The sequence below is a fragment of the Podarcis tiliguerta genome (assembly GCF_965153285.1).
Source record: "Podarcis tiliguerta genome assembly, chromosome: 9".
NCBI lineage: Eukaryota > Metazoa > Chordata > Lepidosauria > Squamata > Lacertidae > Podarcis > Podarcis tiliguerta.
Genome location: NC_139542.1, coordinates 66452492 through 66468575, shown reverse-complemented (window position 1 = coordinate 66468575; position 16084 = coordinate 66452492). Strand labels below are relative to the sequence as shown.

At 41.1% G+C, this 16084-nt stretch overlaps 1 protein-coding gene across 1 annotated transcript in view; it reads right to left on the bottom strand.

Annotated features, from left to right (window-relative positions):
- Positions 1–582: 582 nt before the first annotated feature.
- The window catches only part of ADGRA3 (adhesion G protein-coupled receptor A3), a 43051-nt gene continuing 27549 nt past the window's right edge, over positions 583–16084 (bottom strand). The window contains exons 10-19 of the mRNA XM_083458013.1: positions 14788–14937; positions 11505–11666; positions 11078–11281; positions 9598–9811; positions 9259–9467; positions 6670–6785; positions 5222–5345; positions 4038–4183; positions 2269–2364; positions 583–2167 (exon numbers count right to left, since the gene is read on the bottom strand). Coding sequence (XP_083314139.1) covers positions 919–2167; positions 2269–2364; positions 4038–4183; positions 5222–5345; positions 6670–6785; positions 9259–9467; positions 9598–9811; positions 11078–11281; positions 11505–11666; positions 14788–14937 — 2670 coding nt within the window. The 3' untranslated portion in view covers positions 583–918. The remainder of the gene's footprint in view (positions 2168–2268; positions 2365–4037; positions 4184–5221; positions 5346–6669; positions 6786–9258; positions 9468–9597; positions 9812–11077; positions 11282–11504; positions 11667–14787; positions 14938–16084) is intronic.

Genomic DNA, 16084 nt, shown 5'->3' with positions numbered 1-16084 from the left:
ACATCACTCACCAATAACTCTGAAGTTATTGCTAAAGGGAAATCTGAATGTTAAACATTTGCCAGCCAGTTTTTATTGATATGTTACTGATGTTTTTACTGACACGTCACTCGTGGTTTTTTTACTGTTGTTGCACTATTTTTATGTTGCGTAAGGTTGTACACAGCCTTGCTGTATTTCCTATGGAAGTGGGGTGTGAAAATAATTAAATAATACCCTGCGCACCCCTGTAACACAAGAAGCCTGAATTAAAACTCACTTTGTCAAGTAGAAGTGCTGAATGACATGAGTTCTGGCTGTCTTCTGCAATTGAGGGAGAGGCAGTACAAACTTAACAGAACACACACAACTTTCTATAAAGAACCCTAATAGATCAGGATGTGTTATGTGCAGGGCCCTTAAACTTTTGAATTGGAAACATTTTAATAGATTTTTTTTTTCTTGTGCAAGGAGGTCCTGGATAGAAGCACCAGCCTAGAACTTACCATTTTGGCAGTGTGTCTTTTATCGGCAACCGTAATGTCAGATTTTAGGCACAACACCCCACCACCTGACCGTCTGAACCAATATTGTGCATACGGATTTTAGAGCAAGTTATTTATTTTACACATTTAAATATAAAAGTGAAATGTGATGGACATACCTAAGAGAGAGAACGTTAACATGTAAAAAAATACTGTCCAATTCTGCATCTCAAAACAGAATCTTATAATGAAAGATTCACAGAGGGGTAACAGATCTCCTGCAAAAATGTCGCAGGCATACTTTTAAAAAGTATAAAATATTTTAAAATGGCAGCTCTCTCCTACCCAATACTCTCCCCGCTCAACGTACCCATGTCTGTAAACTGTGGAAAATTATTCATAGCACGGAAGAAAAGTTCCATTTAAATCCTTTCAAGGATAATGTCCAGTGGCACTACACAGTAGTTTCATGTTTCCATAACCCAGTCCTGATATTGCCAGTGCTGTCAGCTGTCAGTAATGTCGCATCCTGGGCACTGCTTTTTAGTGGCCCGTTCTGGACAGCCAAATTTAAGCCATAGGACTTCTGCTGCCCTTCCAGCTCGGCCACTATGGGCTTCCTAAGAACATCCTTTTTGAAGTTTGTTGGCACTGCCTTTTCGGTATTCCTGTGTCCTTTCTGAAGAGTGCTGCAAGCATCACCACTGCTGTCTTGCTGAGACTGGTTATACTGCCGCTCCCTGTAGGCCAAATAAGCTCTTCGGCTCCTTGAATGCCCTTCGCTGATACTTTGACGAGGTTTGGGCATGCCATTTTGGATGCTTCCTTCCACGCTGGTGGGGACGTCGTAAGCATACTCCCGCAAGACGGTTAGCCTGCTGGCACGATGCCCTTTACTCCTGTTTTTGTGATGGCGACCTGGGTGCCCATTTGTCCGTAAAGGTACCTCTAAAGGGGCCACGTGCATTTTGATCTCATTGTCTACTGAGTGCTCAGTAAGGCTGTTGTCGAGTGGAGGGCCTGTGTTCAGTGCCAAGGGCCCTGCAGGACACTGAGCTGCTGCAGCCTGTATATTGGTCAGCTTACAGCCCGGAGAAGAATTTTTTAAGCTTGGCGTACTTTTATTAGTGCATGACGACTCTGCACTGCTATTGGTGCACTTGGCAGGTTCCCCGTTTGCCCCGCTGGCGCTGGAAGAGGGCTGAATGTTAACTTGTACCGAGTATGTGCTCCTTCCAGGGCAGCAGGTTGTGATCCAAGCATGCCGGACATCTTCCCGGTTGATGCAATGATGTGTTATTAGGAAACCACTAAGAGTTAAACACACAACTCCAAAAAAGCAGCTAAATACCAAATCCAAGGGGTAATATAAAGAGACAGCAAAGGCCCCGACAATCCACAGGGCCACGTACAGAAATAAAGTGAGGCTCACGCCCAGAAGCTGAGCATGGAAACTGTGCTCATTCTCCAAAGCTGAAGTGGAAACCAGGGACACAGACATTGAATCCTGGTGGTTGAGGTCGCTGTGTTCATTGGTAGCTAAACGCTGCTGCTCCTCAGCTGACTCCTTAAGTTCAAATTTACGCTCAGGGTGCCTCTTCAGTTGTATAAATATGCTGAGAAAATACATGCAGTTAACGAATATAATGAAACTGGAAGGTCCATAAAATGCTCCCAAGCTTGGTTCCCATGCCATCCAACAACTGCAATAAGACAAAAAAAAAAGCAAAATGTGAGAAAGGCATCTGCTTTCATGTTACTCTTAATAATAATTTCAGTTAAATATAGCCACCCAAATACTTACTATGCTGCATGAGGCCTGCTTCCATAATTCCTTATATTTGCAGCAGCTGTTATCCCACAGACTATCACAGGGATGCCACCACCAATTAGGTAGAACCTAAAAAACAAAGCAGATGCCAGTTAGCAGGTACAACAATTAAAGGCACACTCCAATTCCGTAGTACGACTGGAAAGCTAGCCCCAGTTCTTAGGCTGGGATATCACATGGAAAGCAGTATTCCCCCCCAAAAAAAAAAAGTTTAAATGCTGGTTATTCAGTAGAAAGCTGAAAGGAAGGGACTTTGAGGTAGCTGTTTCTGAAATACTACCAGAGCCACTTGCGGGACCAGCTAGACAGATGCATCAGTCTTAAGGCATGGATGAGAGAGGATGGGGTTGGGAGAAGGGGTTTGGCTTTCTCAGACCAGGGTTGGGGAACCTCAGACTTGCTGGTTGAAAGCAGGCCTCCCTTTTTCCACCCCCACTGTTCTCTGACTGATTTTCACCTTCCCTGGGGTTTTTTCTGGCTGGCTGGCATGTATCGAACTCTGATAATGCGTCTTGCTTGCCTAGATTCAGGATAGAGAGGGATGTGCAAGTGTGTGTAAAGGTAACCTGTTCATTTACTGCTCTGGCCCTGCACACCAGAGGCTTGAAGCCCCCAGAGGTTTTTCCATTAGGGAATTTTGCCTTCTGGTGCGAGAATGTTCTCCTCCCAATGTCAGGTACTGGCCCACTCTGAGTAGCAGTGGGTCTGCAGGATGTCAAGTGAGAGTCTTTCCCATCACTTGCTCCCTGATCCTGCCCAGAAAGCATGTGGTCTGCTACTGAGCTAAGGTGTCTGCCCCAGCTCCTTCAAAAGCAGGGCTATACAAGGAATATTCCAAATGGATTTTACTTCTTGTGCTCTCTTAGGCATGCAAGAGAAAAAATATTTTGTATGACAAATTAACACAACGAGGCTATAAAGTTCCAGTTTTGAAAAAAACTGATCAGTTTCTGCCACCTTGTGGACAAAGCCAGATTAAACTAGTTTAATGGACAATGGCTGAAACATCTGTATGAAATATTAAACACACATTTTGAACCCTTGACAGAAGGGATTTTGAATGAGAAAAGAAAGCAAGGCCCTTTGTGGCACCTTCAAAGCCCCTTCAGCTGCAAACAGACTGCAAAGTCTTCTACTGAAGCCAATAGGGTTTGAAGCCAATTGGGTGATCTCCCCAATTAAAGCTGGAAAAAGTGAATATGCTCTCCCCCCCAAAAAACCCCACCTAATTTCTGGTGAAATGCACACCAAGAGTTTATCCAGTTTGCAACCTGTTTTAGCATATAATGGAAGTTGGCTTGAATACAGTTTTATCCGTTCTGCTTAATTTCATGGCTTTATTTTAACCGCTCCTTTTACTGTCTTATTCCTGTAGCGTTTTGCTTATTTACTGTTATTTATATATTTACTGTATGCTATCCTGGAACTGAAATCTTCTAAAATAAATAAAAATAATCTTCATTAGCTTGTAAATCATAAACAATGAAAGGAGTAAGTCAACCTAAAATATTTATATATGCTTTCTGATCTCATCTTGGCCACCACCAGAACAACAAGCCACTCTCCCCTCGTTATACCCTAAGCTTGGCACCCATGGAGATGCTCTAAGCATGCTGGTCATTTTTATGTTCCTCACTCTTTCACTAATATTCACCTAGAACTTGCTGAGTTCCATTCAAGGTAGGGAAATCCCAAGAACAACACACTAATTTAAGCAGAAGCTGTACAATAATATTTCTTACCTAAGCATTGGCCTAGGAGGTGGGGGCGGTTCGTCAGGATCTTGACACCTCTTTGCCTTCCTAGTGACTTGCTTATAGATGTTTCTAGAAGTGACTCCTGTCCACAGTAACGTAGCAAGTGTAGAATAGTGCAGAATTATCCCAACCTGGAAAATATACAGTAAGACAATTAAGGCATTTGCTTAAGAGAGATACGGTCTATTTGTATGTTTAACACACACAGGCACTCAAACACTTCTTCCACAAGCTACTTACCAACTTAAGCCAATACCTACTTGCTTAATTATGGCAAGTTAATTTTTAACTCTTGGTTGGACAACTTGTTTTGTAATGATCGTTTATCGCCCTTATAACCGCTAGTAAGAAAGAGAACGACAACTATACACCCCACTCATTAAGAAAACAGGCTGTTCAAAACATAACATATAATTCCCAGGAAACATACAAATTGGCTGAAAGGCTGCAGTTTCTGAGAGGCCACCTACTCATTTAACTTTAATGAACCATTTGATGGGTTTGCTTCAAACTATGCCTTGCTTTGCCGAAGTTGGTACGTGAATTACTTTATACTGGTATACATGGGAAAGTGCATTTACAACGTTGTGTTTGTATATCGGCACTAAAGTACAAATCGCTTCATGAAGAGTTCTTGAAGCCACTTACCTGGAATGCTAATGGGCATGGTTCCTGACTGGATTAAATTCTATATCAGTGCTTTTTGTGTGGATTATATTATCACTGGGATGGTGTCCTGAGGGGCCCTCAATAATCTCAGAAACAGCAAATGAAAAACCTTGAAAGCAGCTTTCCCTGCAATGTATATATTATTGTGTGTGCTTGGCTGGGTGTGCATTCTTGAACACATTCCCAAATCCTCTGTAGGGATCGGGAATTATTTGGGGATAAATTTATACGGGAAAAGTTCTCTGAGGGGAGAAAACTTGAAAACCACTGGTCTAGATAACAGCATTCCTCAATAAATTATACTTTGAAACAAAATTCCAGAATTGTACATTTGTTTCCGCTTTAGCAGTTCTCTATAAGATGGCAATAGGAAGCTGTCAAATTTTAATATTTCTCCATGGGAAAACGCCCAGCAGCTCTTGACAAAATCATTGCCCCCACCCCTGAGCTCTTTATTACTATTTCTTTTCTTAGTTTTCTCAACACACAGTTTAACTTACTGCTTGGCAGATGCTAGCATTCTTGCTCTGGGTAATGCCTCCAACAAACATCACACATGTCAGGAAAATATGAAAGCTGAGGTTAACTAACATGTGCCAACTTTTAAGGCTGATCCTGATGACACTGTTAAACAACAGAAGCAAAGCAATTCTTCATACAAATGCTCAAATGTTCAATTATACAAGCATATATTTTTAACCAGAATCATGCTAGTCGCATCAACCTGAATCTATGTGGACCTTTATGATGAAAACTGAATTCCGCAATGCCAAATCACAGAATGCCCTCCCTAGGAAATGCATCTGGAGGAAGGAAATGTATCTGGATATAGCATTAACAGCAAAATCAGTATTTAAATACTTTGCACCTTCATGGAATGCTTTCCACAGCCGTCATGGCTATTCAGCTTTATCAACCAATGTGAACGGAGTGTTCCCTAAATGCAGCTAACAGCTGCACTTTCAGGAAAGCTTGCTTGTCATTACTACTCTCCTACTGAGATCTCTCTGAATTTTCCAAGAAACCCCAAGGCTTATTTAAGTACACTGGGCTAAATTATTAGAACTGTAGCATAAATCAGGAAATTTACAATTCCGATGTTAATCTATGTTCTATAATTTGCCTGCTATTTGGTAAGCTATTAGGTTTTACAGTGGTACCTCGGGTTAAGTACTTAATTCATTCCGGAGGTCCATTCTTAACCTGAAACTGTTCTTAACCCTAGCTAATGGGGCCTCCTGCCGCCGCCGTAGCACGATTTCTGTTCTCATCCTGAAGCAAAGTTCTTAACCAGAAGCACTATTTCTGGGTTAGCGGAGTCTGTAACCTGAAGCGTATGCAACCTGAGGTACCACAGTACTCAAGCTCGTATGCTTCTGAACTGCTAGGTTGGCAAGAGCTTGGACAAAGCAATGGGAGCTCATTCTGTTATGCAGATTCTGTTGAGCCATATGAAAAAGCTGTCCCACTAATTTATACATCATCTAACGGCGGGCCAGAATGCAGTAGCTTCCTGTAAGGAAGTTGTTTAAGTAACAGATTACTCATTTTGTTTTGGTTGGGGAGGATTTGAACCCCTTAAAGAAAACAACTCCTTTAAGTGTAGATTGTAGCAGGCAATACATGTAAACGCAGAAAGAGTGGTTCTCCCAGAGATTACCAATACTATGTATGAAACAGCCATGCAAGTTGAAATACATAACACAGATTGAGAATGAATCTGGACTAGAGTCTACTCTTATTGGTTTGAACTTATGAAAATGTGGTTGATAGGCATACCATTCCATTATCCTGATACTTTGAAGCAAACTAACTGACATGACATCATGTACTAATTTAACATGAGTCTATATTTCTGGTGATGGATTGCTGTGTACATATAGCAACCCGAGACTAATTACTTGCGTTTTGTCTAGATAGGACAGTATGAATTCAAAAATCTTGATACCTGTGATGGTATAGGTAGCTAACTTTGATCATCAGGAGGCACATCAAGAGAATCACAGCTGAGGCATAGATAACTGGATGTAAGAGGTCAACTGCCTGGGCATACCCTGTCAAATCCTGAAAGACAAGACGATGCAAAGGATTAATCATATTTATAGCTGTATTTATAACACGTTTCCGAGCACAATTCAAAGTGTTGGTGCTGATCTTTAAAGCCCTAAATGGCCTCAGTCCAGTATACCTGAAGGAGTGTCTCCACCCCCATCGTTCTGCCCGGACACTGAGGTCCAGCTCCGAGGGCCTTCTGGAGGTTCCCTCACTGCGAGAGGCCAAGTTACAGGGAACCAGGCAGAGGGCCTTCCCGGTAGTGGCCCCCGCCCTGTGGAACGCCCTCCCAGCAGATGTCAAAGCGATAAACAACTACCTGACATTCAGAAGGCATCTGAAGGCAGCCCTGTTCAGGGAAGTTTTTAATATGTGACATTTTAGTGTATTTTTCATCTTTGTTGGAAGCCGCCCAGAGTGGCTGGGGAAACCCAGCCAGATGGGCGGGGTACAAATAATATATTATTATTATTATTATTATTATTATTATTATTGGATTGTTATAATCACAACTGCCCCATGAAACCGTTAAAAGAACAGCAGAACATCTGAGCACAGTCAGATCAGTCTTCCCACTTGAGCTCCTTTGGGAGTTCTCAGTTCTAGTCCTTGATCAGGAGTCCTGAAAGAGAAGACTGGTTCATAGTGCAGATAAAGGGGGAAATTACTGAGGCTGCGTGAGTCGCTCAGCACAATATAACGGCCAAATTTATGAAGTAATGCTAACAACTGAGGGGTAGCTGACACTCTCCTAAAATTAACCAGGTTAACACTCTTGTCAAATTTTATTCATATGAATGGATCTTTGTCAGAGAAGCTAACGTAATATTTATTTTTGTTCCTCCAGGTGGCACAGTTATATTTTACTTGAAACTGATTCCCTCTTTAAATATAAACCGAACAGTAGGAAATGTTTCCTTCTTTCTTTTTCTTCTTTTTTTTGCAAGCAGGCTGTTCCTTTACATAGAAGGATTAGATGTAATTGCAAGAATCAAAGAGTAAGAATGTTCAGTTGTGGGATTATATTGATTTAACTTTTTTAAAAAATACCTGTCAATACCACCAGTTCAAAAATAGATTTCTTTTATCTTTACTTATGTAAGGGCTTCAAAGAGAAAACTATTATACACAAACTATAAGACCCACTGATAATGAGTATCCAAAGACAAAATAGAAAATATACTCCATAATCAAAATCTTAATAAAGAACCTGGATACTTATAAACTACTTGAAACTTATTGTTTCTTTTTCCTTATTTTTGTTTTTTTTTTAAAAAAATTATTTAGTGTTTCAGTTTAAAATTTTACAATCAATTATCCAACAGCCAACATAAAAACAAGATTCCAAAGAATCTCCTGGCCTCCCCTCCTCCTCTTTGTGGGTCCTATTGCTAATCATTTCCTCCTGTATCTTTTATAATAATCCAAATCTTTTACATCTTCATTATATCCAAAATTCAACATTAAACTATAAGTGTTATTCCAATCCTACTAATGATTACAATGGTATTTAAGATAACTTATGTATTTTCCCCATTCCTTATTAAAATTTTGGTCTTCCCGATTTCTGATTCTTCCAGTCATTTTTCGTTATCTGTTGTAACAATAGTGGTGTCAGTGTCCAAACTGCTTTACAATTCCATTCTTAATTATCACGAAGCTTGTTAAGGCACATTAAGACTGAGGGCAGCCTTGCAAATAGTTTGTGAGCTAGTGGTCGTCAAATACAGTGGCACCTCTGGTTACAAACTTAATTCGTTCCGGAGGTCCGTTCTTAAGCTGAAACTATTCTTATCTGTTCTTTCACTAATGGGGCCTCCCGCTGCACACGCACCTCTGACGAGCGATTTCCGTTTGCATCCTGGGCGAAGTTCACAACCAGGAGCAGCTACTTCTGGATTAGTGGAGTTCGTAACCTGAAGCGTTGGTAACCAGAGGTACCACTGTATTTTGGGGACTCACTTGTCCACACATGCCTGTGTTAGTGAATTGTAGCACAGATTGCCCCACATAAGAAAAAGATAACCCCTCTTCCAATTTGTTTTGCCCATGATCACCTCAATATTTCTGCTATGTACCGTATTTTTTGCTCTATAAGACGCATCAGACCACAAGACACACCTAGTTTTTGGAGGAGGAAAACAAGGAAAAAAATATTCTGAATCTCAGAAGCCAGAACAGCAAGAGGGATTGCTACTCAGTGAAAGCAGCAATCCCTCTTGCTGTTCTGGCTTCTGGGATAGCTGCGCAGCCTGCATTCACTCCATAAGACGCACACACATTTCCCCTTACTTTTTAGGAGGGAAAAAGTGAGTCTTATAGAGCAAAAAATACGGTATATGAAACTAATGTTTTCCAAGTTGCCTTAGGAAGGCACGGTCTCCAAAGGAGGCATAGAATTTCTTTAAATAAATGAAAACTTTTCACCTTTGATAGAAAAACGTATTAACCACATAAATTTGGATAAAATGAACAGCTCACATACCATCAGTACTGCATAGTTACTGAGTGAGTAGCACTGTATAGTAGTGACGTTTTCATCTGAAGAAAGAATGTGACATCCATCAGATTTCCATCCTCCTTGCCCATTCAGCAAATCAAAGTCCCACTGCACCGCGACAGCATCTGCTCCATGCGCAATGCGCCGCAATGTCACATTAATAGGAGTGTGTTGATGGGGCAGACTCAAGCCATCTTGTTTGGTTATACAGAAAGAAAATGGGATTTTAGCTTATTACACGCAAACTAAAGCACTGACATTTTACAATTAAAGACAAAGACAGAGGCGAAAGTTCTCGGAACAGATCATATGCCAGAAACACACCTAATTTGGTGAGGATAACCGGCGTGACCACTGTAAGGCGTTTTCTATCCACAGCTAAAGTTGTTGAATTCCCTGTTGTTGGGAAAAGTTTCCCATTGCGAAATGCAATAAGTTGAAGCTTGTAGACAGTGTCATCTGCTGGTCTGATCTCTCTTTTGTGCTTGTGTGAAAAAAGGGCAGGTGGAAGTTGTATCGAGGCCTCCACAATTGTGTTCTGCAAAACAGACATGTGGTGTTAATACTGAAACAAAAGACAATGCTTCCTATCTCTGCTTTGATATGTTGTTTCCTCCATCCCTCAGCACTGAGTTTCCTTTCCTTAATGTGTGCTCAGGGGTGTGCTTGTCAAAACATCATTTCTTTTGTGAGGAATTGCTTCCATGAGGTTAGTTTGCTGTGACCTGACTAAGTGATGTCTGAAACCTCCTGAGCACATGGAAGGGTTAACCAAGTTCAAATAAATTATCCACATGTTCTATTAGGAGAAGCAATTGTAGATGTGGAAAATAAATTGAGAATAGTAGTTGTCAGTTATAGCTCCCCTCACTTCCAGCTCATGGACGAGAAGATAATTCTAAAGAAATGATAAAGGATAAAGGAAGAAAATTCCATAGACAATGTGGAAGAAAATCCTTGTGTTGTCTGTTAAAACTTTTTAAGAATTCCATTTGCCAGTTAAGTTGGACTTTCTCTCTGTATCTCAAAATACCCTTTTTACATAATCTCAAAGCTGAACTAAATGGACCAATAGCTTAGGGACACAGGAAGCTGTTTTATACCTTCATCTATACAAAATACAGTGGTGCCCCGCAAGACGAATGCCTCACAAGACAGAAAACCCGCAAGACGAAAGGGTTTTCCGTTTGCAGAGGCGCTTCGCAAGACGAATTTCCCTATGGGCTTGCTTCGCAAGACGAAAATTGGCGAAAATTTTTGGGGGTTTTTTTCGCTCCAAAACCCCTTTTTCTGAATCTCTAAGCTGCTAAAAGCATTTTAGCAGCAAAACCGCTAATCCCTTAAGCCTTAAAAAGCCGTTTTTAGCCCTTAAATCGCCAATAGCGCTACTCCGCAAATGGGCTTGCTTCGCAAGACGAAAAAAACGCAAGACGAAAAGACTCGCGGAACGGATTCTTTTCATCTTGCGAGGCACCACTGTAATTTCTTTAGGGTCAGCTTAGCAAGCATCAAACACAAACTCTGTATATTCAACAGAATTAAGTGATCAAGCTATTCCTGAGCTGTACATTTCAGTCTGCAAAAGGGATGGGGGGCCTCCCTCAAAGAAAATTAGCCTGCCAAGGGGAATGGGTTTGGCCTAGCCTTCTCCCCAAAAGAGTTAGTGTACTTTAGTGTGTGTGCATGACGTAGAATATTTTAAACACAGCTTTCCTGCTGATTATATAAATTGCCTCAAACACACATTCTCTCTCTCTCTCTCTCTCTCTCTCACACACACACACACACACACACTTAATCTAACCTTAAGTGCCAGGCTTGACAATGTATTTGAGACATTGCACTTAAAGCCCAGTTGCTTATCAAGGCTTCCATCCAGATCTCTTCGTCCATATTCAGGAAGTCCTGTGCGGTCTGCTGCCGCTACTTTCTGGAACACAGTGCAGGTCATTCCAGTGAAGCTAGTTCCTTTTATTACATAAGCTTCCACGGCAATATTTGGAGAATACTGTAGAAAACAAAGATACAAATAGATAGATGGACACATACACACAGAGAGAGATATGTCTAAAGCCTGTTATATATTGATAATTTAAACCAGTTAAAGTACACAATTTCCTTTCAATATTCCAAATGTTCTGTTCCTACTTAGTTGAATGGCTTCCATTAAAAATAATCTACTATTTAAATAAAGCAGTGCTTCTCAACGAATAAAAGGTGTCATTTCCTACCGTTGAGTAAACCTGAGCTCCATTAGCTAGCCGGTATGTAGCAATCTTCTGCAAGCACTGTACAATTCGGGTACAGGCTTTAGCTTCCCTCTGTGCCATCCACAGAATGCGTTCATCAGCTAGCATTATGTTACTTGCAATATCAACCATCACGTCACCAAGCTAACAGAGGAAAGAGATCAGAAAGGTTGACATATATGTTTGTGTACCATTTTTCATACAGTTTTTAAAAATATTTTATTCTCCCTGTCCTGCAGCACTTTATTACATTTTTATTCCACCATTTCAACGTACTGAAGGAGCTCAGTATATGTTTCTCTCCTCACCCACCTTTTATTGACCACAAGCACACTAATTTAGAAAGTATTTTCAAGTAGCAGACATACCTATTTAAATTTATTTCATAAAATCATAACTAGCAGAGGACTAAACCCTTTTGAGTTTGCAACTTAACTCTGTAATATCCATCATTCTGTTTGAGGCCTATTATAGAGAGATGGGGAGACACACACACATTTCCATGCTACATCATTTCCTATTTTTCATGAATGTGTTTGAGAGGTTTTTCTTTGATCGTGGACATTTTCATAGTACTCTTGCTTTCCCCAGTCAAACATATACATATTTAAGTTCCCATGTGCAGAGTTAGTTCTTCAATTGCAGTTCACTAGCTCAGATTAAAGAGGCTGCTGTGCACATGTATGCCTTTCTACTAAAAGTAGTTGATCTCTCTTTATAATTTAATCTAAGAAAGCAAATTCTACAGTGCTCCTAGTACAACAATGCATAAAACGTGCCTGCCTGGCCTCCTAATAAAGACACGAAAGAAATATGTGTTTTTAGAAGTAGAAGTAGGAATTTAAGACAGCCTGATGTATATGCTTATTTTGTTTTAGTTTTTCTATTAAATAAGCAAAAAGTGAGAGAGGAAAATTTAAAAAGCAATTTCCTTCTTATATTGCTGTTGAAATAAACCTAAAAATGGCCAGAGCCTAGTGAAATTTGAAAACCTAGGCTGGGGTGAGCAGGATACTAAGGCATCAAGTGATGGGGTTTCAATGATCCATATAGCTTCTTGATACCCTCACCATGGGCTAATGGGTAAATCATCAAAAATAAAATTTAGCCTAGTTGGTTTTTTTCTTTAAAAACTGCCTGTCAAGCTTTAATATGTATACAGTTGCACCTTGCGACGCGAACGTTTTGGCTCCCGGACGCAGCAAACCCGGAAGTGAGTGTTCCAGTTTGTGAACGTTCTTTGGAACCTGAACGTCTGATGCGGCTTCCGAAGCTTTTGGAAGTCGAACAGACTTCCGGAACAAATTCCGTTCAACTTCCGAGGTACCACTGTATATATATTCCTGCCCCTAAAATCAAGTTTTCCCAGTGTCCAGTGCCTTCATTATTTACAGAAATGCTTTCTAGAGAGATTAAGGGAGGAAGAAAATAAACTCAGGACAGTCAGAAGGCATACAACGCAGCAAATTTGCTGAAGCTAGAAAGGCTTGCTCAGGATGGAAAATCAGAATGAGAACCCTACCATGCATTCTGAATATTAAGAACTGCAGGTCATTCGCAGAAGGGGAGTTCATCACCTACACCCCACTCCTTTCTGCAGCTACCTGTACCCTCAAAGCCTCTGTAGAGGGTTGGGGGCCCCCTCCTGAATAGTATAGAATGGGGCTTGGGAGATTGCTTGGGGAGGTGTGTATTGGCCAAAATTGGCAAAGGGACCTCGCCCAAGCAGAGGCCTCTAGAGAGAATTTTTGGAGGGCACAGGTGTAGCCCTCCAAATTTTTGGAGTAGCGATAGGGGATGAAAAAGGCCTCTATTTGACTTCCTTCTGCTCATGGTACTCAAGATTCAAGCCCTTGTGTATGTCAGCAAGAACTTCCTTGGAGGCTAAAAACTGTAATGAATAAATAAAACATGTGCTTCCTAAGACGCTGAGGGACACACATACTGGGATGTGCTGAGGATTTAGCACCTGCCATTTGCCCTTCACAATATTTGTTACAATAAACACCTGCATAGCCAAAGCAGTTGTGACAAATCCCAATAAGGAAATGGAAGCAGCTCTGAACTATGGATAATGTTGCCATATAGCTTGTAGGTCCCAATTTTACCTAGAAGTGCTGTGTTGCAATAAATGGATGCTGCAAGTTCAATTCATTAATCCTTATTTTTACTTCCATGTAAACTATATAAGGGACGCGGGTGGAGCTGTGGTCTAAACCACAGAGCCTAGGGCTTGCCGATCAGAAGGTCAGCGGTTCAAATCCCCGCAATGGGGTGAGCTCCCATTGCTCGGTCCCAGCTCCTGCCCACCTAACAGTTCAAAACCACGTCAAAGTGCAAGTAGATAAATAGGTACTGCTCCAGCGGAGAGGTAGACGGCATTTCCGTGCGCTGCTCTGGTTCGCCAGAAGCAGCTTTGTCATGCTGGCCACATGTCCCAGAAGTTGTACGCCGGCTCCCTTGGCCAATAAAGCGAGATGAGCAAGCAACCGCCGAGTCGTCCGCAACTGGACCTAACAGTCAGGGATACCTGTACTTTTACCTTTAAACTATGTAATATACTGAACATTTATACTTCAATAGAAAGCTAGCATACTTGATTTTTATGGCTGAGCAAAGCAAGACTAAACTGGGTTTCACTAAGTAACGTTAAGAATGCATTGTCTATTGCCACATTTACTCTACTATGACAAACACTGCTCATGAATTTCTGTCTGGCATTTTTATAGCTTTTATTGCCTTCAAGCAGTGGCAGAACAGTGTCAGAGTGTGTCAATCTGGACCTCATACATCACAGAGGGAAAAACAACATCCTTATAATGCAATAAATCAACCTGTAATCCATGGCCTACACATATTTTAGGTCACATTAAATCAATCACTTAATGAACAACTTGGATTGCTCCACAGCCACAGTCCATGACACTGTAATACTACAGCTCTTGCCAGAATAATTTTAAACATTTGTTCCCAGGTTATTTTTGATTTGACTGCAAATATTGAGTGCACTGCAGATATTTAGTACATTGTGGTCTCCAACATTCAAATGTGCCTAAACATAAAGATCAATAAAGTTCAACAGTGAAATGGAAAGCCTCTAACCACAAGCACATATTTAGACTTAAAGGCTATTTGAGGAATACTCTAATTTAGCTGGTCTCTATAAATAGTTACGGCTTTTAAGAGGCTTGGATATTAACCGACAGCGCAGTTTAGCTTTAGCAAGGGCATTTTTAAAAAAAGATATTGAGGAAAACATAATTACCTCTTTGTACTTCTCAGCAAATCTTCCAAATTTTTCTATCATTTCAGCCACAAAAATAACATCCATTTTGTCAGAAAAGTTTGCAGCTTCGACAGTGTAAGCTAACAGTTGTCGAGCTGTTGCTACAGCATTGGTAAGGTTCAGCGGCATCTGTATGGAGCACAATAATTGTATAAATTACATAACCAAGACAAAACAATAGGGCCAATTCACATTAGCATCTGTCATAAAGGTATGTGTTTATTATTATTAAAGATTTTCTTGTTTTACAGAAGTATGTGTAATGTCTCTTGTATTTTTTCCATGTAACATTTTTACAAATTAGTTTCATTTGTTGAGACATTAGGGGGGAAGGGGGGAGGATGGGTGGGGGTGGGGGTGGGAGGCGATGTATCTATTTTGCTTAATGTATGTAGGGTTTGGTGTCAGCGTTCCCCGTGCAGGTTCTCTGCTGTTCACTTGTGTTTCTTTGGTGGTGAGAGAGGTTGGGGTTGGCCTAGGGTGTGGTTGTTTGTTTGTGATTGGCTGTGGTGATCTTTGTTTTCGTGTGTGAGTGGGGTGGGTGTTTTGGATCAGGTTAGCCATATTGATTTGTATGCTGTTGGTGGATTATTGTCATTGTCTTGTTGGGCTGTGTATGTGATAAAGGCACGTGTTTATGAAGTTTAAAATGCAACCAGTTTACAAAACAGAGCAATTCTATTGCTTGTGTGCAGCCGTAGTGAGGGGGAATCTGTGGCAAACCAAATGGCCATGTCCAAATCACTGCCAGCTACTTGCATCCAGGGTGGGAAGGCAGTTTTACTTCCGCAACCCCACCCCCTCCATTACTGGTAAAAGGCATGCAAAAGTTCCCAGGTTCAACACAACATCTCCAAGCTGGGGCTCTGGAAAGATGCAGTCAACGAAAGTAGCTGAATGTGACTGAGACGAAACAATAACCAAAGTTTAAACAGCTTCCTATGTTTTTACGGCTGCAATGGGGGGAAAATGACAGCCCCAGTCAGGACTGGCATTGTTTCACGGTCTGTTTGGAAACACTTTGTGGAAATAAAGTAGGTCAGGATCATGCAACTTCGTGGCTTTCCCAATAGGCCCCATTTAGGCCCATGGTGGAATGCTGCCAGCAGGACGTCTATGCCCACAGAATTTTCCAACAGCTTCCTTTGGGCCAATTTAAGGATTGCAGCCTTAGTCTACCTTAGCAAAATTATGAGTAAGCACAGCAAAGTGAAAGAAGAAGAAGCAGCAAATTCTGATTTCCTAAAAACTTGGAAGCAATGATCAATAATCGACC